Raw genomic sequence first — 24,009 nt, 5'->3', positions numbered from 1 at the left:
CTTAAAAAGAGATACATGCATATGAAGTCATGGAAAAACCTTCATAATTCATAAAAGACCCTTTTATGGTCAATTTCAACATTTTGTATTTCATTGCCAAGTATTGTTGAGCTACATGTCTGGAATTTCCGAGTGTAATTTTATTTTAAATGTAGACTAAATTGGAAAAATTATTGTTAGTGTCTTGACCTATTTTAAAATATATTCACTCTTCTTTTAGTCCAATTTAAAGTTCTGGAATTTCCCTGTATAATAATTTAAATATAGATCATAAAAGATCTGTTTATTTGCATTTTAAATATGTAACAAAAATTCTTAAACTGTTTTTTAGAAAAAAATAATTGGAAAAAATATTTAGTGTATTAATATACTATTATATTAATATAAGTTAATGATTTTGAAATTTCTGGGGAGAAATGTTTATAGTATAATTTAGTGTGATATTTTCATATAAAATTTTTGAAATTTAGAAAAGTTTTGTTAGAGACACCTGGAGGCGGTAAATTTCCCCAGTGTGGGACAAATGAAGGATATCTTAATCTTATTTTAAATTATGACGATGACGTCATACTGTATATCGAAGTACAGTACAGTACTAATCTAAAACAGATGTCCTGTCAATTTGCAGTAAAACTCTCTGCCAGCAGGTGGTGCGCACAACTCAATACCGTACTGTATTATAGCATGACTCGTACTGTAAAATAAAAATAAAACAATGTACATATAAAATTTTTTAAAAAAAGGATTCTAACCCGTAGGTCCCCTTGAGGTATTACAATTCAGAGAATTAAATTAAAAAGCGAAAACCAACCATGACCGGACGTCATTGGAAGCGGACCTGAATGGCATGGCAGGTAAGATGACGTCACAACGCGTCGCCTGAAAAGAAAAAAAAGGCGGGAGGGAGGCGACAACAATAACAACAATGGTGGTGTTTTTAGTTCCGATTATTTACAACTTGTTGTCAGATCGTAGTGACACCCCCTAATCTTCTCAGACCTCCCCCACCGGTTACTTCTTTCTCCTCATGGTCGTGGAGTCGGCGCGTAGGAGCCGAGGACCAATATGGAGCGTGTGCCTTTAAGACTTGAAACTGACGCCTTGTGTTAGCCCACACACACGCACACGCACACGCATACACTGTCCGAACCGAACCACTCGAAAAGAAACGACTTCTTTGGGCATCCTGGTGAGTTTTAAACTATTTGAAGCCTCGTTTCGAGCGCACGTTGTGTTTTGAGAAGCACCAAAAAACGGAAAAGTTACTTTAAGTGTGAGTAGGGAGAAAGGGAAAAATGCAACATGTTGGCTTGGAAATCCGCGAGACTGAAGCTGATGTTGCCAGATGTTTATTGTTGTCCCTCTTCTACTGCTAGCACTGTTACAAAAACTTCTTCCACCACTACAAGTTCTCCTGCTAATATTACCTCGTCTTTTACTATTTACGTTGTTTATAATGCTCAAATGTTACCTTCACGTCTGAAATACGTAATTGTTGTTAAAGTCGAGAGACACTATCCTTACAATCAATTCTGTCCATTAATCTCTCAATTTATGTAACCTCTCTTTGTCTGTCTACCTAGGGTTGGGGTTAACCTAACCCTCATCAAACCAAGGCAAAGTGTGGCTTCCGGCCCGGTCACAGTGACCTTGAAGTCAAAGTAAAATGTAAAATATGAGATTCTTTTATTTTGAAAGTTGTGCTATTATTTTTATGTGCACACGGGGGTAGGAGGTGGGGGGTGCTAGCAAGAGCTACAACTTGCGTGTGCAGTTTTGCCAGTTTAGCAACCGTTTTGCTCTATTTTGTGACTTTACTTGCAAAACATTTACAACAGTGGTCCTAATTTCAGAAAAATTTTGATTTCTTGCATGGTGGAGGGGAGAGGGCCAGGAAGATTTGGCCTGATAATGGCAAATTTGAGTTCCATGTACCGGTACTGTATTGGATGTATTTTAAGTCATCAATGTGTCATTATGCATCACGGTCAATAATATTTCACTTCACACTCATCTTTATATTTGAAATTCCTGAAAGTCTAATATGGGTTTGCAGTTGGTACACAAAGTTAAAGGGAGAATTTTCATTAAGATTACATTTTAAGGAACACTTATCATTTTTTATGTGCATTTTCTAAGTATAACAATTCATACTATATGGGAACACAACAATAACAAGACGATATGCACTTTTGAAATACAATACAAATAATACGGACAACTCTAAGTTAGAATATTTGCTTTGCACTTGGCAAGTGTCCAGTTTTTCGTGTGGCCTCTTCACAAATATAATTGCCCACCCCTAAATTCTAGATCAAGTCAAATATTGCATTCAAGGAGTCTGAAATCACAGTTTTTCTCTTTAGCCTTTCCATCTGTTTATCTATCCATTAACAAGAATTAAATCTAATGTTGCCTTCAGGGACCTTGTAAAGTCTCTCTACCTACCCTAATAAAGTCTAAGTTTGCATTCATGGACCTTGTTACTGCATTTAAATGCTTAGTGTAATTGTCTCATTTGTCTCAGTAACTATCCATCTACCTGTTGTTCTTAATTATGTCTACTGTTGCCTTCAGGGACCATCCTCATATAACAGAACAGGGTAGGAGAAGTTGTTGTCAGGCCTTAAACTAACAGCCCAGTCCTGCCATCACAGAATCGCTTTATAGCAACCCCATCCAAGCAAACAGCAGAAAAAGCTGTCATTCCACACTTGTTGAGATTTCTCCCGCCTGTGCTGTGTCGTCGCGGTAGGTGTTCCAGTGCCGCGCAGGCGAGCCGTCAGGATGAGGTCTGGTCAGCTGATCCATCCCGCCTCTGCCGCCACCACCACGCTCCTCTTCCTCCTCTCGGCGCTGTCTCTCACCTCCGGCTGCAACAAAGCTCTGTGCGCCAGTGACGTCAGCAAGTGTCTCATCCAGGTACACCGCAGAACCCAGTAAAATAGAGCCCCTTTCATGATGAGGTCACACAAAGTCAGAGCAGTAAAAAAAGCCGGCATCTGGTGTATGTAACATTGTGACAATTGCTTTCGACACAACACAGCGAGTGCCAGCTGTTATGGAAAACCCTTTCACACGAGCAGTGTTCCGCCTGTGTTATGAATGTGAAACCTCAGAGGGTGGAAAATTGCCAGATGAATAGAATAATAGTCTGACAGAAATAATTACTGTCAACTAAACAGGGCAGAAGTAAAAGTGAGTTGCAGCAGATGTTTCCCACTTTGATACGCCCTCACAAGGCAGAAAATTTCCATTGTCATCTGTGACATAAAGTTCTAATTAGGGCTGTCACTATCAAATATTTTTTAAATTGAGTGGTTAGCATTTTTTTCAAAATATTTTAAATCAGAGATGGAAGTAAACTTTTCTCAAGTGATTTATAATTTTGTTCTAATTCCGAATCTAATTTTGAAAATGAATTTTGACTTGTTAGAATTTCTTTTGACGCGACATGGTGGGAAACGGAAAACCCTTTCACACAGACAGTGTCCCACCTCTCTTGCGGCTCTGAGACTAGTTCTGAAGGCAAAAAATTACCCGTGTCTGGTGTGAGATATAATATGCTTGTTGGACATGAACTGTAACTTTCAACACAAGTGCTGCTAAGTTTGGATGTAGAAATTTGCGAGCGTCTGTCGTGACAAATAGAATAATTGCCCAGAAGTGAGTGTTGGGTGTTTAATAAACTTTGCGTACCTGTACTGGTATTATTCATACGAAAGAGGCAAAAGAATTTGCTCAGAGCTCTTGCTCATGCTGTTATTGTCAGAGCGAGGAGTTGACGTAGCTCAACTTGTTAGAGGTCAATCTTTCCATGGCAAACTTGTGGACAGAGCAGCCAAATAGTTGTGCCCTCCATTTTGCCGCTCACATGTGCCAGCCGTGACGAGACTTAGGACCCAGCAACCAGATGGAATGAGTAGGTCTGGCTTTTGAGCCAACATCACTTCCTGTGTGCCACATCAATGTGCGTGTGTGTCAAGATCCAGCGCATGATGGGACAACAATTTGAATGAGCTGATGTCATCTTCCTGCATGAGCTGTTTGCTTGGTTTTGTGCCACCTGTCACATTGAATTTGCTCAGATTAGACTCCTGCTGGTCTGTATGTTTGTGAAAGAGAGAGACAGACAGTCTGAGTGTTCGAGAGTGAGACAGAGAGTCTGAGTGTGTGTATAAGGGGTGCCAGGCTCGACAGAAGCGGTTCCTCATCCCAATTTACAAGCCAAAATTAGCATTTTGCGCTTTATCAAACCACATTGAACATACTGGACATGAACTTTCAGAGGCTATTTTTAACCCCTCCAAAAATGGGTTGTCGTTCTTAATTTCTGGAAAAAGACTCATGACTTTGCAACAGTAGGAACATGCGGGTGCGGGTACGAGGGTGACGACATTCAAGAGCCACTGTTTGAATAAAACCCTTGCTTCAGATCCCCTGGGATTAACCTGCAAAAGATTGCTCCTCAAAAATTGAAAGGCACTCCTCAAATGAAGTCAATGATTAAAAAAAAAAAAAAAAAAAAGCTGCTCCACAAAAAGAGTGATTTTAAGCCTTGGAGTTTAAGTGTGTGTGTGCGTGTGCGTGTGGAGAGGGCCTTTGAAATAATAATCACGTTAATTCGCATTTCCAATATTGAGGAAAAGAAATCTTGAAAATCGTTCAACACTCGTGGTGTCCATATTTTCAGCCAAATTGACAAAACACCCTCACTTCCATCGCGAACTGTACTGTGTCTCTCTGTCTAATCCCACAATGCTCTCAAGCTTCTCATTTGTTATATTTACGAAGCATCTTTTGCCGACTGTACTGTTTTGGTCTTGGCGGAGGTCAGCTCTTGTAGTATTGTGACATTGTTCACTTTGAATGAGAGCGCTGTAAATATTTGGATGTTAAAAATAGTTGGCTGCCGCGTTAGCGCTGAGGCTAATTGAATCTGTCAGCGGCCAGTGGAGCCGATGTTTTCCAAGCGCTTCCAACCAGCCGGCTTGTTTTTCCTCTGGATTCATTTTCGTCCCAATCCAAAACATCTGCAGCCCTGCTCTCCCGCCGCGGCTTCCAGGTGTTTTTTTTTTTGTTGTTTTTTTTTGTGCCTGATGAATCATCACCCACTGCTCAGCTTGCGCGACCTCGCTAATACCAAATTGCTAGCTGTCAAGAGGTGAGAGCTTGATGCCTTGTTCCACCGCCTGCATGCAGCTGCAGTCCAGATGCTCCCCAAAGGGAAATTAAAAACACTTTTAATCCAGGAACAGCTTTCATTTGCATGTTACGGTAAAACCCGGCAATATTTTAGTTAGCATTTTTTACTTTTGACTTTCCAATTCATTTCTCATGACCTGTGGAGGATGTCACCAAGGAAGCTTTGCTGCATTTGGATGTGGGCTTTCAAAGTTAAAGACCAAAATGCGATTTCAAGAAGCCTTTATTTTGAAATTCCAAACCCCATAGATCATGCTCATATTGCCTGGGTGACATCGTAAGCTTTTATTGTGAAATAAATGGCATCTTGTTGAACAATCTCAGTGTTCATGAGTATGAAAGCAGTATGCTTGTAGTTCAATTAATCATCATTATTCAGAGGTAAGCTTTTATTTTGAAACCCACATGGAAGAACAATTTCATATTGCCTAGGTAACATTTCAAGCTTTTATTTTGAAATCCACCAACCAGCAGAATGCTTTTATATAGCGTGGGTGACGTTTTGGGCTTTTACTTTGAAATCTCCCCTAGCAGAACCGTGTCACTTCCATTTATCCTCACAAGGGCCGCAGGCGTGCTGGAGCCCATCCCAGCTGTCCTTGGGCAGTAGGCGGGGTACACCCTGAAATTGTGCCAGCCAATTGCAGGGCACACATAGACGAACAACCATTTGCGTTCACACTCACACCGAGGGACAATTTGGAGTGTTCAATTAACCTGCCATGCATGTTTTTGGAATGTAGAAGTAAACCAGCACACTTGGGGGGGGGGGGGGAAAAAACCCACACAGGCACGGGGAGAACATGCAAACTCCACACAGGAAGACCGGAGCCGGAATCGAATCTCTCCACTGTGTGGCGGGCGTGCTAACCAGTCGACCACCGTGCCGCCCCTGAATGATATCTTTTATTTTAAAAAACCCCCACAATGAAGAAGATTCTCACATTGCCTGGGTGACATCTAAGGCTTTTATTCTGAAATGCGACATTACCTTAAGCAGTGTCCTGCTTCTGTTACGGTTCCGACATCACCTCCGAAGGTGGAAACCGACCGGGTCATCTTCCAAATGGTTTGCTCACAGATAATTTGATCGAGAGAACCAAAACATAAGCTCGGTTCGAGAATGTTAGAGAGGCGGGATAGAAAGAGTGGGTGAACCTTCCAGAAGATTTAAGCGCCACCCCCAAAGTGCACCCCCTTCCTCCCTCACCTCCTCATCTTGCTTTCTTTCCTACCCGAGGCAGAACAGAGATCACATTCCTCCGAGTCAAGGTCACCGCGATGAGGGAGGCGGGAGAAAGAAGTTGGGTGGGGGAAGAAAACACCTGGGAAACAGTACATGGCTACATGTTTCCCCTCCTTCACCCCTCACTCTGCCTCATGCTGCTGCACAAATCTGCAGAAGCCCTGTTCCAAATTTGGAAAGTTGCATAGTGTTTGAGGAATGAAAACAAAATGTGCAAAGAAAGAACAGGCAGAGGCTCAGAGCTCAAGTGAAGCAGTTGATGTCAGAATACAAGCCCACCTCAGTTTGGGAAAAAGAAGCATGTTCAAGTAAGCCAGTTGTGGTCCCAATAAAGAGGAACCTGACGCTCAGAGCTAATGCTAACCAGTCAGAGTGATGTCTAGAAATATGAGCATGAAAGTATATAAAAAGGAAGTGTATTCACAATTCAACAGTCTTTACTTAAAGATCAGCTATGAGGAACCTGAGGCTCAGAACTAATGCTAACCAGTCAGCGTCGTAGAAAATAAATGGCATTTATAGGTACAATCGGAGGAACCTGAGGCTCAGAGCTAAACTTCCTGAAAACTTAATCCATGTATAACAAAACAGTCGGCTTTTGATTTGGCTTGAAAATTATGACCGCATTTTCCAGTCATTGTCTTCACTAGAAGGGCAAACATGAAGAACCTGTGGCTCAAAGCAAAAGCTAACCAGATAAACAGCGGCCTCTTGATGTCACTTGATAAATCTCAGCGAAATAGTTGTCAAAAATTCATTCCAATTGTCAAATATGAGGAAGCTTAGACTCAGAGTTGAACATTCAAAGAAAGCACAAGCCAAGTAGACGTCCCTCCCCCCATATACGCTACATATACAAACATGACCCCTCCACCTCTCCTTGGGCAAGTGCAGCCAAATGACTCGACTTGGCTCAGGAGCGTAAATGTTGAGTGCTCGGTTCCCTCCATCGAACAAAGATGAGCTGGAGCTGCTCTTTTCTATTCAACTGCTGAACTGCTACATTAAATCCTGGGGCCAATTTCAAAATAAAACCTGAGCTGACATCTTGGGCTTTGTTGGAGCATTTGGCTAGGTGGAATTTCAAAATAAAAGTCAGTGGAAATTACATTTGTAGCCTTGGGCACCAGCTGGACTCAAAATGTCACTCAGGGAACATGAAAGCATTGTTCTGTGGTTGATTTCAGAAATAAAATCTCAAGAATGAGAATTCTGTTGAGAAGGAATTTCAATATACAAGCTAATTGAAAGAACATTAGACTATGGGACCCATTTCATCATAAATAATTATTGGTGTATTTCCTGATTGCCTGGAACAAATCAAATGACACACGGTGTCCATTTTGGCTCTTGAATCCCAATTTCCTGTGTGTTTTGTGTTCAGGAGTTATGCCAGTGTCGCCCAACCGACGGCAACTGTTCATGCTGCAAGGAGTGCATGCTGTGCCTGGGCAACCTGTGGGAGGAGTGTTGCGACTGCGTAGGTGAGCGTCCTGCTGATAACTCCGCTAAGTGTGAGAAAGGGCATATACAGTATATATATTTAAATACTGTATATATATATATATATATATATGTATATATGTTTATGTATATATTAGAGCTGTCAAACGATTAAAATATTTAATCTAATTAAAAATGCAACTGTCATAATTAACTCAAATCAACTAAAAAATTAATCGTGATTACTCACACATTTTTTTTTATCGTTTCTGAATTTCCTTTTACATTTTTTGTCCTATTTTTTCCCCCATTTTAATGCTCTCATCAACATGGAATCATGAATCAGTTTTCTATGTGCCAAATGCAAATATTTACTGAAATAACAATTTCGAATTTCAATTTTACATAAACATTTTTCACTTGGTGCATTTATTCACACATAATCTCTCACACAATATTACTGTCCATCAATAACGGTGAAAAAAATATTTTGTCACACAACAGCTGCTTTAACAGCTTTTTTTATGAAATCAAAACAGAGCAATATAACATTGTAAAGTGCACATCTAAGGTACACAAGTACTCAGCCTATAGTGGATTTAAACCATGGTTGCATACTTCATTTTTCTCACGTTTGCTTTGAACACAGCAGTCTGTTTCTGTATGTTTGTTGAAGAATAACGAGACACCGGACACTAGTGTTCATTATGTGCCGCTGTATTGGAAACTGCCGGGCCGTACAAACAAGCACACGCACTTCCCCCGTGCTGCAGGGGCAAACCATTCTGAAAGGGGGGGAGTTCTCCCCCTAACACAGTCAGGCTATGTTGATTGTATTGGTCCTTCTTGCGCGGAAGTCTCTCTACGGTTTTGTGTAGACCTCATTTCGAATGACTACACTTGGTTCGATGACAACACTGGAGACATTTTACTTTCGCTAGGTAGCTACCACTGTAGCGCACTGTCACTGTCAGACGAACACAAAGAAGCTCCACCCGCTCTATTTACATGGACACAGAACACTGTAACCTTCCACACAAAATAGTTCCGAACAAGTAACAATCGCGTCAGTAGCATACATCGTATACCTGTATGATACAGAGAGAGAGAGAAGAACAGATAACTTTGGTCTTGTCAGTGGAGCAATATGGCAACTTTTTAAAAGTAAACTTTCCATTCATAAACTCTTTAAGTATCCGTTTTCGGTGTCTCGCGCTGCCGTGGCTGGCAAAACAGACATGGGCGTGGACTTCTGCAGCGCGCTTGTTGTTTTGTTTCTGGTGTATTTATAAAGCAACGTAATATCCGCTTGTGACGTGTGCAGCATTAATCTCGCGAGAAAATTTTTAATCCCGTTAAAATTCATTTAAATTAATGCCAATAAAAACGCACTAAACTGACAGCTCTAATATATATATATATATATATATATATATATATATATATATATATATGTACAGTATATATTGTATATATATTAAGATAAAAGATAAGATATCCTTTATTTGTCCCACAATGGGGAAATTTACAGCCTCCAGCAGCAAGAATGTATGTAGAAAGAAGAAGAGAAAAAAAAACCAACAACAAACATCTTTCAATTAAATACAATATGAACACAAATGGATAAATCGCAGTACTATTTACAATTTTCCTTCACATCATTTAATTATTATTATTATTATTATTGTTATTTTTTATTCATCAGCCTGACAGCAGTCGGTAGGAACGAGCGTCGGTATCTCTCCTTCTTGCAGCGCGGGTGTAACAGTCTCTGGCTGAAGGAGCTACCAAGTGCTGTCAGGGCGGGCTGGAGGGGGTGGGAGGGACTGGCCATCATAGCTTTTAGCTTAGTTAGCATCCTTCTGTTGCCCACCTCCTCCAGAGTGTCAAGGGAGCAACCCATTAGTGCTGCCAAACGATTAAAATATTTAATCGCGCTTAAATGTATGAATGTTATAGTTAACTCATAATCGCAATTAATCAACACATTTTTATCTATTCTAAATTTTGTTTGATTTCTTTTTGACCTATTTTTTTCCCATTTTAATGCATCATCATGGAATCGCAGATCAGTTTTCTTTGTGCAAAATGCAAATATTTACTGAAACAACAATTTAGATTTTCAATTTTACATTAACATTTTTCACTTGGATCAGTTATTCAAACTTGAAGCACATTTCATTATTTTAGAGCAATGTAGCATCTGCTGTGACATGTTGCCGCATTAATCTCACAATAAAAAATTAATCCCTTTAAAATTTATTTAAATTAATGCCGATATTAACGCGTTAAATTGACAGCACTAATATATTTATTTATGTATATATACTGTATATATATATTTTTTTCTTCTCCCTATGGTGATTTTTCAAATGTTTTTAAACTTTTAATTAAAGCACGATCTATAGCAGATGTCTCTTATCTTAATATTTCCAACTTTTTATGTAATACTTTTCAAGAATTAAAAAAAAAAAGTCATGAGGATTTGCTCCTAGATGATAACAATTAAAGTTATACTAATACCATTGTGCAATTGTCATCAGGGATGTGCAACCCCAAGAACTACAGCGACTCTCCGGCCACATCCAAGAGCACAGTCGAGGAGCTGCACCGGCCCATCCCATCGCTTTTCCGCGCCCTCACTGAGGGCGACGCCCCCGTCAACATGATGGTGGTCTCCTTCCCCGTGGCCGAGGAGCTGTCCCACCACGAGAACCTGGTCTCCTTCCTGGAGTCGCTGGACGGCCCTCACCAGAACGTGTCGGTGCCCTCCAACAGCATCCACGCCAGCTATGACGCACAAGGTGAGGATTTTTCCTTGTTACTTCATCCCCGGATGAAATATTAACAAAATAATTACAGATATGGAAAGCACTCAGTGAGGATTTTAATAGGACGCGTGAGTCAATGAGTTTTGTTGTGAAATTCATTTTGACATTTTTCATGATCAAATTGACTTGTTTTAACATTGTGTCATCTTAGCAGGACATGTTGACCTTTTTTCGTATTGAGTCAATGATTTTCTTTTTTTTCCCCCAAAATTTAATTTTTACCTGGGTTGTCGTTAATGTTCATGCAAAAAAAAAAATCTTATGACATACAGTATAAGTTCATGAGGTTTGTTGCAAAAAATATTTACAAACTATTTAAATAATGATATTTTCCCTGGCTTCTTCTCTCAGAGAACATGTGCACGGTGGTGTACTTTGACGACTGCGTGTCCATCCGCCAGTGCAAATTGTACTGCGAGTCCATGGGGGGCTCCAAGTACCGCTGGTTCCACAACGCCTGCTGCCAATGCATCGGGCCCGAGTGCATCGACTACGGCAGCAAAGCCGTCAAATGCATGAACTGTCTCTTCTGAGCCTGCCCTGTCCCTTATCCGCTCGACAGGACTCCAAGCCCCCTTTCACACTGCCATTTTACGCCTTTTCACTGTCGCTCTTCTGTCTTATAAGGACAGCAACGCCCAAAATCGGTTGCAAGAAGTCAACCCAACAATTCCCAACTCAAAGGAATTTTCTGAAGTCACTTCTCCCGTCCTGTTGCGCTGAAAGGATTTCATGCATCACACCAGACACTGGCAATATTCCGTCTTTTGCAGGCTCTATCAGGGCTGTAATAGAGGCCAGGTGCCGAAATTCTGAAAGTTTACTCCTCAACACTTAGTTTTCCTAACCCTTTTGTGTTGAAGGCAACTGTTGCTGTCTGACAACTGTTTTATACATCTGAAAATCGGATAGCAGGAGTATGTGTCGTGTGAAAATCCACGAAGTCGTGTAAATATCCCTCCTTGGCCAGGTTTTGTGTGAAAAGGCAATAGCAGATAAATATGGGTTCTTTTGTCACATAGCTTTGATGCTGCAATTTTGCTTGAATCTCTGTCTAAAAGACAAAGCCCAATGAATACTGGATATTTTGTTGCCACTTGATGCGGGAATTGTGCAGGATCTCTGTAAAAAAGGGAAAAGATGAAAATGTTTGACTCTACTATTCTTGTTCTGGTGCGGAAATTCAGCTGAAAAAGGTGGATAAATTCCAGCTGTTTCTGTCATGCCGCCAGTGGAGGAATTTTACAGGAGCTTTGTGTAAAAGCCCCCTCAAATAAAAGGAAACAGATACTGTAAATACCAGAGATTTTGTAGCCATACAGATTCAGTCATTTTGCATAATCACTGTGCAAAAGGCAAGGGTAAATTAAATTTGGTTCTTTCTGTTACAGTGCTGCTGCACTGCAGCCGTTTGCAGTGTCTCTCTGCATAAGGGGGGAAAAAAAAGAAATACTCAATACTTTTGTTAACACGCCAATGCAGGAATTTACAGAATCTCTGCATAAAATCTGAAGGCAGATGAAATTACCGTCCTTTGTTTTCTGCCCAGATGCTGGAATTGAGCAGGATCTCTGCCGAAAACACAAAGGCGGACATTGGAAAATCTTTGCGATTACTTTGCAACAATCTCCTTTTGCTGGGCTCCGCGTCATAAGGCCAAGTCAGTCCAATTACGTTCGTTTCTGATGCGGCTCCATTGTCATGACTGCTTCATCATATTACCGCCGTTGCCACGAACCATGCATCCATCGCTGCAAATGTTTTTAGTCTGCTGTTGTCTTCCACTGTATAGTTTTCTAATTGTCTTTATATTTGCCTCGAGTTGATACTGTCTGATGTCTAACTATTTTTTACATGCTACAATCCTCCCACTTCTCCCACCAAGATAAAACCTTTTGGTTTGGTGACGTGGACTTCAAGACTTCGCTGCATAGAGTGTGTGTACATGTGTGTGCGTGCGCGCGCGCGCTAATCTTAGCCGTGCGACAGGAAAGGCAGGCATCATTCTCGCACAAACAAGGCTGTCATTATGTTATTCTAGTCTTTCTGGGGTCGCAGGTGTTCCACAAGCAGAGGAAAGGAGGAAGTTACTCAGTGCCAATGTGCCCACAAACCATCTTTTGTTGCAGGCGGAAGGCAACTTCTATGCCAGAGAACTCCATGGGACCCTGTTCTGGTCACTTTAAACTGCCCCCCCCCTAAAATCTAAATTTGTAACCTTGCAAAAAAGTACCTCGAATCAATTTTTGGTCCTCGGTCCTAAAGTGTAATTTACACGGATTATTTTGAGAACTAAATATCAAGGGACACTTCATTAGGTACATGATCTATTCATTTTCTATGGTGCTTGTTCACCGAGGGGAGGCTAAACTGGAGAATATCCCAGACCCAGATGAGGCATGTTGCATTATTGATTGCCATTGAATTGCAGGGCATGTAGATAAACCTGATGTGGACAAGCGCGACAGAAAACGGATGAATGTTTTTTTTCCTTCCCCAAGACTTTTTGAGTGTTTTAAGCCATCTAGTGGATAAACGTTGCGACTGCATCCCACGTCAATTGTCTCGTATAATAAATACAGTACAGAACTGCACTGTAGTATTAAAATGTTTGTAGACGTAGAAGAACACTTTTTAACTTTGATTTAGGTCAATATATTATTTCTTCAAATTAATTTGTTAAATGTAAACAACTTTTTTTCTACAAAAAAGCACAACTTAAAAACAACTTTTTTTTACTGTCTTTAAAATATTCTCCAAATATGACTTTCTAAAAATATTTTATTTTCAAGAAAATATTCAGTTTTTTTGTCAGATACATATGAAAAACCTATATTTTTTCCTAACATAAAATACATAACTTTTCAACTAATTGCTTTTTCAAAAATAGATTTAATTCCTCGAAAATATCAAACTGAAAAGTGTATTATTGTCACATTTATGACTTGGTTTTAATATTTGTTTCAAAGAAATCGACTTCTTTCCCTAAACAGGACTTTTTTTGCAACTTTTCTCAATTAAAAAATAGGCAATTGTTTTTCTCGAAGATATCCAAAGTTTTCTTGAATACAGTATGAAGAATCTGAAGTATCTGAAGAAAAAAATCAAGAGCAAAACATATGCAACATGTTTTCAACATATTATCTTAAAATTTAAAAAATGTCTCTCAATTATATTGACGGTATTTTCAATTCCCAAAACTAAAGAAAAACGGGCGAAAGTTCAGAAAAGCAATCCAAAAACTATTCCGGAAAAAAAACCCCAAAAATCATAACGAGAAACTGGAAAAAAATAAGTTCCAGAAACACACACACACACACACACAAAGGGAAAAAAAGAATACTGTCTGGAAAGTTTGGTCAAATTTGCAAGACATTGACCAAATTGAAAACCTTATTTACATACTTTTGGTCTTCTACTTCCTCCCTTTCATAATTTTGCTGATGTAAATTGGGAATTTCTCCATTGTGAGACAAACAAAGGTTTTCTTATCTTAAATTTAGGAGTAGTTGTGGTGCTTGTGCACATGCGCATGCGTTGTCAACGCAGCAACGGCCACGTGGTCACGTGACGCTCGCATTTCTGACACAACATTACAATACACGCTCGCGTAAGCAAGCGCTCCTGGCCTTTTCCTCCCTCCCTCCGCTCCAGGCTCGCGCTCGCTCTCGCTTTCGGCATGGCGGATGGCGAGAGGTCCCCGCTCCTGTCCGATCTGGGTGATGGTGCACCGGGCAGCGGCAACGGCGGCCTGTCGCCCGGCGCGGCGCCCTACGGTGTGGGCGGCAAGCCGCAAAGTGAGTAGCCTCCTCGCCGCTGCCTTCGCGCTCACCATCCTACGCCCCGACTAGCCTATGCTAACAGCCAGCTCGGCGCTGTGACAAGTAACGGAGAACGGCGCGTCGTGCTTTTTTGTACCCCGGGAGAAGACGTCGGTTATCGACTGTTCCTGGAGGAGACTGAATATGTTGTTTTGACTGTGTTTTTCCTCTAAGGACCTGAACGCATCACTACAGCTCAACAGCTAACCACTCTGTTGTAATAGCACGCGAGCTAGTGGTTGTTATCAGGCCAAAATGATCGCTGAGCGTCAACTTAGTTATTTATATTACCACGATTACCTTATGATTTATGTAAAATGTATTGGTTGCGCTCGTTGTCGTTTAGTTTGAACACAATTAAGCTAATAGTGCTGGTTCATTGGTTAGCAACCGCGAGAAACACCTGTTTTGATTGACACGTTCCGTGGCCAATCGAAAGGCGGGTAAAGGGCGGGTCTAAGCAGCTTTCTGGCCAGTGAGAGGCCGATGAGTGAGAGGTTGCGTTCAAATGTCACGTTTTTGTCAACTTTAAACATCCGTCTTCTAATGTATACCAACGAATATTTACTCATTTCTAATCAAATCGGCGACCAAAAGCAATAATATTTAGCGAACCGCGTTAAATACGAATGGTCTGAATGCGCGAATCCCTCCTAGCTTTCTCAGACTGTTTTCCGCCTTAAAGCTAGTTAAACGTCAACTTCGCAGCTCATCATCAAGGGGACTTCGCTAGGGTTTATTTGGAACCTTCTGGTGCCATTTGAAGAGCTTAGCATCGCTTGTTTGCACCAGAATTAACGTTAATGAGCTGTTTCAATGGCGAGCAGCGCCTTTGATTGAGCCGGCCTGGCTGTCACACGGCGCAGCTCGGGGTCAAGCTAAGCTCTGGCCAATGTGCACTCGATGACTGCGAGTCATGTCACGTCCATGTAATGTTTAATTTTCTTTTAAAACCTCGTCTAATTGGATATTTTATCGCAAAAAATACTATTTTTAATCCAGTTAGTAATATACAGCAATATAAACCATGCATTTCGAGCAGCTTGATGAGTTTGCTATCCATCCAAGCATTCCAAGAGTGTTTTACTTGCAAAAGCTGCTTTCAGAAAGCAGAACTCGAGACCAAATCTTATTAGCTTGTTAATCATAAGGAGGTCTCTTGTCATGGGAATTTAGACTTTTTTTCCCCACTTACAGCCCTGTTGCACAAAAACCATTGTTTGGCACGCCTGTGTACTCCAACTTGTATTGGAATTTATACGAGAAACAAGGAATGGAATTACACGAAATAAGTCCTTGAATTATGAGCAAAAAATGTAACTTCAGAGAAAAAAAATTATACGTATATCTACACACACACTTCCACAAATGGTACTTTTACAAGAATAAAGTCGACATTTTGTGAGAATAAATAGTGTCCATAATTTTACGAAAAGTTGTTATACTATATGAGGAATGACAGATTATTTTGAGTATAAAAAGTAACAGTGTAATTCTGCAATAACAAAGTTGAAATATTACGAGAATAAATGATTTTGAAGAATTCCGCAGACAAAGTTGTAAAATTACAAGACTCAATTTGTAATATGAAAAAATGTAACAAAAGAGACTGAGGTAACATTTTATTTCACAAGAAAACAAACCAAATTTTCCCCCAAAATGTAACGTTTTTAAGAACTTATTTGTAATTTTTATTTGAATTGATTTGTAATTTTGCAGAGAAATAAGTTTGAATACAATGAGGATGCTGGTCTGTGTGCAAAACTTTACATGACCAGTTACCTATCAGTTGTTTTATGGGGTTTTTGATTCAGTAATAAATAGATTCTCATTTTTAAATCTGGATGTGGTAAATGACTCCATCTGTCGTTTGGCATATTTATCATCATTATTCTGTTTTGTTTTGTTTTTCCCCAATTGAGGTTTCCCACCCTTCCCCAGCCCCACGCAGCCGTCGGTGCTCCTGGGTGAGGACCCGCCTCCGTACTCGCCCCTCACATCGCCTGAGAGCGGCAGCGCGCCCGTCATCAGCTGCCGGGTGTGCCAGAGTCTCATCTCAGTGGAGGGAAAAATCCATCAGCACGTGGTCAAGTGCGGCGTGTGTAATGAGGCCACGGTACGTTCCAAACTCCCTCCCAAGAAAAACACATGCAGCTAATGCGTCTTACTGGTTTCATTGAGAATAATGTAAAGTCAATTAATCCATCCTGGCTCAGACTGTCGCCATCGTAAAAAGCTTATTTACAGTAAGTGTACTTACTTCAAGTAGTACTTCAACCTCCCTGACTGATTCACTTCACTACCACTAGTGGAAAAAAAAGAAAACTACAAGCAAAACGAACAAACCACGTTTGCAGTCTTTTTATGTTCTTTCTGAAACATTATTAATTAAAAATATTGATTCATTTTTTTAATTAAAAAAATGTATTTATTGTATTACATAATTGGTTAATTTATCATAACTGGTCAAATAAAAAATATTAAACAATCTGACACATGGGACGGCATTGTGGTCAACTAGTTGTTATGTGCAGGGGTGCAGGGTTCGATTCTGGCTGCAGCCTTCCTTTGTGAAATTTGCATCACCAGTTCCTATGTGAGTGGGCCCAATAGCCCAGTGGTTAGCACGTCGGCTTCACAGTGCAGAGGTATCGGGTTCGATTCCAGCTCCGGCCTCCCTGTGTGGAGTTTGCATGTTCTCCCTGGGCCTGCGTGGGTTTTCTCCGGGTGCTCCGGTTTCCTCCCACGTTCCAAAAACATGCGTGGCAGGCTGATTGAACACTCTAAATTGTCCCTAGGTGTGAGTGTGAGTGTGAATGGTTGTTCGTTTCTGTATGCCCTGCGATTGGCTGGCAACCGATTCAGGGTGTCCTCCGCCTACTGCCCGAAGACAGCTGGGATAGGCTCCAGCACCCCCCGCGACCCTAGTGAGGATCAAGCGGCTCGGAAGATGAATGAATGGATGAATGAGTTCCTATGTGGGTTTCCTCCGGGTGCTCCGGTTTCCTCCCACATTCCAAAAACATGCATGGCATGTTGATGAAGCACTCGAAATTGCCCCTAGGTATGCTTGAGACCGCGGATGGTTGTTCGTATATATGTGCCCTGTAAAAATTAAATGGCTTTGCCCAAATAAAGATGTTAAAAAAAAAGACTGGATGAATTTTTGTGAGGAAATACAGTGGCCTTGTTTTGCATTAGTGGAGGTCTGTGCTCCACTGCCTATCACTGTAGTCAGGCTTGCAAGTGAGGTCCTGCAGTTGAAGGCATATGACTTGTATGTGATCTTGTGTGCAAATTCATCAGCCACAGCACAGCCACAACTGTGGGAACTTTGCCTGGGAAGCTGCTCACATGATTGCATTGTTCATGTTGGTTTCTGTTGCCCTTGTGTTTATTTATTTATTTCACTGCACTGCGGCAACAAAAGAGCTCAGTTTCCATCTGAGACGCCGGAGTGTGACAATCCAGCTTTCTTCCAACACAAATACGATAAATATATTTTTTTTCTTGACACATTGTGTGTGACAATAACATTTTAAGTGTTCAACAAATGAACTTGACCCGTCAAACCGCATGATGTTGTGATTCTGATGTCCATGTGAAGTGGAGAGTTTCTTTTCTGTGCGCAGCCCATCAAGAACGCGCCGGCCGGAAAGAAGTACGTACGCTGTCCATGCAACTGTCTGCTCATCTGCAAAGTCACCTCCCAGCGGATTGCGTGTCCCAGGCCCTACTGGTACTTGCATGACACACTCTATGACACACCATGTGTAAGTGTGAGAGAGAGTTAAAATGTTTGTATGTGAGAAAGACAGTATGAGTGTGCGCGCTGCAGAGTGCTGATGTTCAAAATTGCTCACTCGTTAGGACAGCCTCAGTATGACAAGTGGGATTTTTTTTTTTCTCTCGATTGGTGTCTTATTTTTGCTCTGTGTGGTTGCAGTAAGCGAATAATCAACCTGGGTCCGGTCCATCCCGGTCCAGCCAGTCCCGACCCGCAGCCCGCCGGGGCCCGTGTCTCCTGCGGACATTGCAGCAACACCTTCCTGGTACGCCTCCCGTCCCCGCTCCATTTAAACACTTTCATAAATATTCCCATTCGGTTCACCTCGTTATGCGAGTTAGCTTAGCATCATCATCATAATAATAATTTTGAAACATGATTTTCAAAATATAAATAACATTCAGAATATCGATTAAAAAAAAAGAAGGTGCCTTTATTTGCCTCTCAGTGGAGAAATTCGCAATTTTACAGCAGCAAAATTTGGAGGGAAGAAAGAAGAAAAATGTGAAGTATTTGCATGCACAAAATAAATAAATAAAAATGAACAGAATGCAATATAAAATATAAGTACAACATCTATAGTTTTTTTAAGAATGGAAAAATACGAAGTTAGGCTTTTCTAATGTCCACCCATCCATTATCCGAGCCGCATTCGCTCAAAAGTGTCACCGTCTTGCTGCAGCTTATCCCAGCCGTCTTTGGCCAGTTGGTGGGATACACCCTGAACTGGTTGCTAGTTGCAGGGCACACGTAGACAAACACCCTTTCACTCTCACAAACACACCACACAGTGTTCAAATAACCTACCATGCTTAAATCTGCATTTACACCAAAATGTAGGGATTCCACAAAGGTTGTTTTTGCAGTATCTTACGAACAAACCCAACAGCGACGCAAACATGACTCCGTCCTTGGTCGAGGTAATTAAAAGCGTTGAGTGAGGCCACTTAGACATTAGCATTCAGCGAGCCTGTGCCTGTCCTAGTGGGGAACACAAGTTCTAATCTGTGCTGTCGCGTGATCTCTTTGTCATCGATTGCCTGATAAACTTGTCTGTGCTGCACATACAAATGAAGAAGAACAATGGCTATGTGTACCTGTTCCTGTACCTCGTCTAGCACGCTCTCTAGTTAGTGTTTTTTTTCTTCTTCCCCCCCAGCTGTACAAAGCTAAACACCATTATTCCATCTCATTCATGCAGCAATTTATCGTCCACTTGTCCCCGCGGCTGCTGGCGTCCTTAATTTAACGGCCTCCAAACTGCCGCGGCAAGGACTTTAGCCTTTTTTTTTTTCCACCGAGTAATTAGCGAGCCAATACTTGCCAACATTTCTATGAACACCGATGAGGATTCGTCTTCATCTAAAGTGATAATAATGCTTAGTTTACGTACCGGAATTTACTAAAGGCCTCTTTTTTTTTGTCATGAAGGGTTACACATTACTCCCCCAAGGCAAGCACTGTTAACACAGAATGTCTGGATGCTTTATATCTTCATATGAATAGACGACACCTTTGTATAATCAAAACAACCCGACCAACTTGAAGTGATCAAGAAAAGACACGGTGTAGGGAAAAATTGAGAGACGGAATGCTTTGTGCTTGCAGTGGACAGAGTTCACAGACCGCACGTTGGCCAGATGCCCGCATTGCAGGAAAGTGTGAGTAGTTATCTTTTTTTTCTTCTTCTTTCTTCCTAAATTCTGAAAATGTTTGTATTTTTCATCTGGTATTTTTCTGTTTTGTTTCTTTTCTAGTATTATTTTCGTTGATTTCCTAATATTGTTTAACTAGCTTTTTTGTCTCCTTTTTCTTTTTTTCATATATTTTTCCTTGTCTTTACTGAATATATTATAGTTTTGTTTTTTTTAATTCCCCCAAGTATTTTTGTACATTTGTCATATTCTTCTGTTTTGCTGTTTTTTTCTTAAACTTTATAAATATTTTAAAATAATTTCATATTTTAAGTATAAAATTGTTCTGAGTATTCTGGTACATTTTTGTAATTTTTTTTCTTTTGTAATAATGTTTTTTTCCCATTATTCAAAACGTTTGCTGGGGGATCCTGTAATTCGGATTTTTTTCTGTTATTTAATATATTTGTATTTTCCTACTATTTTCTCTCATGTGTTTTTTTCTATTTGTGTATTGTCCAACTAATATTTCTATTTTTACGTAAGGCTGTGGCATGTTATGTGTGCATCCCAGTAGTGTCAGGGTCTCATGATGCCAACATTATGTGATATTGTGCTGCACTTTTCCTGTTGCAGTGCCAGAAATTTGCAGGTTAATTTGTATGCTCCATAATTTTTAGCCCCATTGAAGAATCTCGTTGTTGTTGTTTTTTTCTCTGAGACGTGTGCTGTCAAAATGTCTGTTTTGCACAGATAAGATCCTTTTATTGTCATCGCAGGCCAACAACAACAATATTTTTCAATAATAGTCATGGAAGAATCAATTTTGCAAACATCCTCAACTTCATTGTCACCCTCGCAGCTCCTCTATTGGTCAGCGGTATCCCAGGAGGCGGAGCTTGTGGTGCTTTCTGCTCTGCTTGCTGTTCTGTGTCTCTACTGCTGGTCTGATTGTGAGTAAAATGACGCAATCATGCCAAGGTGTATGCTGCTTTATTTTGATGATCGACTTTGCCTTTCTAAAATGGTGTCTAATCTTACCAGATTTGGACTAGATGTGCCGAGAGAATCTGGTTTTGGATGCCTTATGTTTTCAGCATCGTACACGTGGAAAAAAAGTGTCAAAATGTCTGACAGTGTAAACAAACAAACAAAATCAAACAAATAAAAAGCCACATTTTGTTCCAGTCGAGCGAGAATAAAGCCCAGCAAATGGAAAACTATTGAATGCATTCATTTTGATGGCCAGCAGAGGCCGCTAAAGGAGCACAAAGGAGCTGATTTGTTCTCTCCGCCCCCCGCCAACCCCCCAAGCTGCTGACGCCATGCAGCTTCCAATTGCACAACTAATTTAAATGTGCTTTAAAATCATATCCGTAATGCTCACCATAAGAGCCACAACAGCTGTACTGCGCTTAGTTTCACCATCAAGTGGAATTCTGGTGGTGGGCCTTCTAATTGGACTTGAGCTTGACAAACTCATGAAGTCCTCCTGTGCTCAGTCAAAAATCCTTATGGAACGAAATACCCAGCAAAAGTTGGAACATGTCAAACTGTTGGATACGTTTGTTTTGAAGAACCCTTGGCAATGGCCACAATCAGCTTTTTAAAATTGAGATTTTAAAAAAGTCATTTGTGGCATTTTTCCCCAATGTTTTAGTTATTTTGTTAGTTTTCATTAACTATTATTACAGCAGAGGTCGATATTAAATTTAGCTGTGCTCATGTCAAGCATTTTTTTTTAAACAATCTCGAGAACGCAATTGCCTTAATGGATGCCTGGAAATGGCCAAAATCTCCCTAACTTGGCAGCTAACAACCAAAATGGCAGACCTCCTGTATCTTTTCCTGCCTAACTTCTTTAGACTTTTTGGGCGGGGGCAACTCATGATAGCTGTTGCTATTGAATTTCACGTTGGTACGGGCATCTTCCTGACATGACACCCTTATCTCTTTAGGCTGGCACGTGGCTGAAGGCTGAAACTTACCCTGGCATCTATGCCTCATGGGCCGTTCTCCTCCTTCTGGTGTTGGGGACCCTGGCGCGGGCCTTCTACTGGGCCTGCATGCGGGTCAGCCAGCCTCTCCAGAGTTTCACATAGATCTCACCCCCAGCCCCCCTCAAAGCCCAACCCCTCACTTTCTTTCCAACCCTTTCCCAAAATGGCCAGGCCAGTGGATGAATGGCTTAAAAACAAGATAAGAAATATTTATTTCACTGTCATGTGGCTACTTGCTGTACTCATTTCCTTCCATCTTGCCCTTCTCAGCTTCGTTATTTCCGCGCCTTGAATGAAGCATTTAGTATTTTCTAAACCAGCGACATTGATGCCGCCGCCGCCTTTGTGAATCAAAAGGATGAAGGAGGCATTTGAAATGTTTCAACGCATGCGAAAATTCCCCACTCCCCAAATCCCTGAGGAGCGACTTTGATCCTCAGAAAGCGACACAAATGGAAGGAATTTTGAGCATAAACAAAACATTTGACCAACAACAAATTCTGGATCGCGACGGCCAAAAGCTTTTTGAAGCTAGCTAGCAATTTTTACAGGAAAAAGTGGTTCTCGCTAGTCCCAACAGCTTTATTTACTATTACTAGAATAATGCAAATAAAATAAAACGACAATGTCGCTTTTAACTCGTTTACTGTATGTTTTCACGAACAGGACCTAAAACGGGGCTAGCTTCCGCTTTGATGCGATTTATTTCGTGTGGTTGTAAAGGGTCTATACCCATGGTAACTACAATCAAAAAAGATGAGTCACTGCCAAGACTCATCTGGCAGTATATTGCAAAAATGTCACTGCGGCTTGATGTTTAGCGATGTTAGCTTATCCTTTGAAATCTATTATTTCGAGAAGTTGTGATGGTAACCACTAGTACAAGAGACTTCTCGGTTCTTTTAAGCTTTTTATGAAAAGATCTCTCGTGGGTTTGATTGACTCTTCACTGTTTTGTGATTTTTTTTCTTTGTTTTTATTTTTGTAAAGTAGTTAAGGATGCATCATGGCAAACACGATCAAATTGAGAGACGAGTCATTGCTTTCATGAAAAAAAAATCGGCGGACGTTAAATCAAAATTTTCCCATCACAATGTCGTTGTGTGTTCATCACAGTAACCTTAAGCTTTCTTTAAAACTATGGAAAGGAAATTGCATGAGAGAGGCTAGCTGCCACGTTGACAGAGCTTATTTAGTATGTAGGGAAGGATTTATCGCCATGGAAATCACAATCAAATGGCAAGATGAATCCGTTCCATTCCCATTTTATAGAAAGATTGCTGGGACAAAAAATAACTATCAAATTTTACCATAATCTTTATGTCGCCATGTGCTTAACTCGTCTCTGTCGAGTTCGGCAAAATGAGGGTAGCTTTCGCCGGCAATCGACTTAAGTTGTATTACCATGGTAATTATGATCAACATGAGACGAGCCGCTCGGACGTTAAATCGTACAAATTTCACCATAATCCCAACATTTAATTATGATTGTTTAAATTTGGCAATGCTAACCTCCATTATCATAAATTCTCAAACCCTTTGATGAAGAATTTTTTTTCTTTTTTAAATGTAAATATTTGTTGATGCTTTTGTGACAGAAAGTGAATAAGCCAATCACTTGGAGCAGAGGGATGTGGACAAGGAACACTAAAATTGTGATCATTTTTACTTCTGTTACATATGTAATGATTTATTTATTTTTGGGAGGAGGAGCTACTAACCTGATCAGCCTGAAAACACACACACAAACAAATACATGCTCACAAACACACACCAAGCACCTTACACTGCAACGATTATTTATTTTTACACTGTCAAATTTTGCGCTGAATTCTCGATGACTTATGATAGAGAGAAAAAGCCTTAATGTTTTATTGTTTTTTTCAATCATGTATTTTTTTTAATCTGTTCTCAAATCAGTGCAGTAATTTGGATTGTGTTTTAATAAACCAGTTAATTGTTTTGTGGCCTGTTTGGGGACCAGTTTGTGATTCACGGACCACGTGAACCGACAGGCCGCCAAATAAATGTGTCAAATGCTA

At 40.6% G+C, this 24,009-nt stretch overlaps 2 protein-coding genes across 2 annotated transcripts; both read left to right on the top strand.

Annotated features, from left to right (window-relative positions):
* The first annotated feature begins 894 nt into the window (after positions 1-894).
* Positions 895-12,009, top strand: twsg1a (twisted gastrulation BMP signaling modulator 1a). The gene is made up of 5 exons (XM_052087459.1): positions 895-1,189; positions 2,756-2,922; positions 7,836-7,935; positions 10,438-10,698; positions 11,077-12,009. The coding sequence occupies exons 2-5, from the start codon at positions 2,788-2,790 to the stop codon at positions 11,256-11,258; spliced, it is 678 nt and encodes a 225-aa protein (XP_051943419.1). The 5' UTR covers positions 895-1,189; positions 2,756-2,787; the 3' UTR covers positions 11,259-12,009.
* Positions 12,010-14,270: 2,261 nt separating this feature from the next.
* pip4p1a (phosphatidylinositol-4,5-bisphosphate 4-phosphatase 1a) lies at positions 14,271-24,009 on the top strand. The gene is made up of 7 exons (XM_052087448.1): positions 14,271-14,522; positions 16,469-16,662; positions 18,179-18,285; positions 18,493-18,598; positions 19,942-19,994; positions 20,830-20,920; positions 21,926-24,009. Exons 1-7 carry the CDS (start codon positions 14,405-14,407, stop codon positions 22,067-22,069), a joined length of 813 nt encoding a protein of 270 aa, XP_051943408.1. The 5' UTR covers positions 14,271-14,404; the 3' UTR covers positions 22,070-24,009.

This window comes from Hippocampus zosterae, chromosome 15 (assembly GCF_025434085.1).
Source record: "Hippocampus zosterae strain Florida chromosome 15, ASM2543408v3, whole genome shotgun sequence".
Lineage (NCBI taxonomy): Eukaryota > Metazoa > Chordata > Actinopteri > Syngnathiformes > Syngnathidae > Hippocampus > Hippocampus zosterae.
This window is presented reverse-complemented; position numbering and strand designations above follow the sequence as displayed.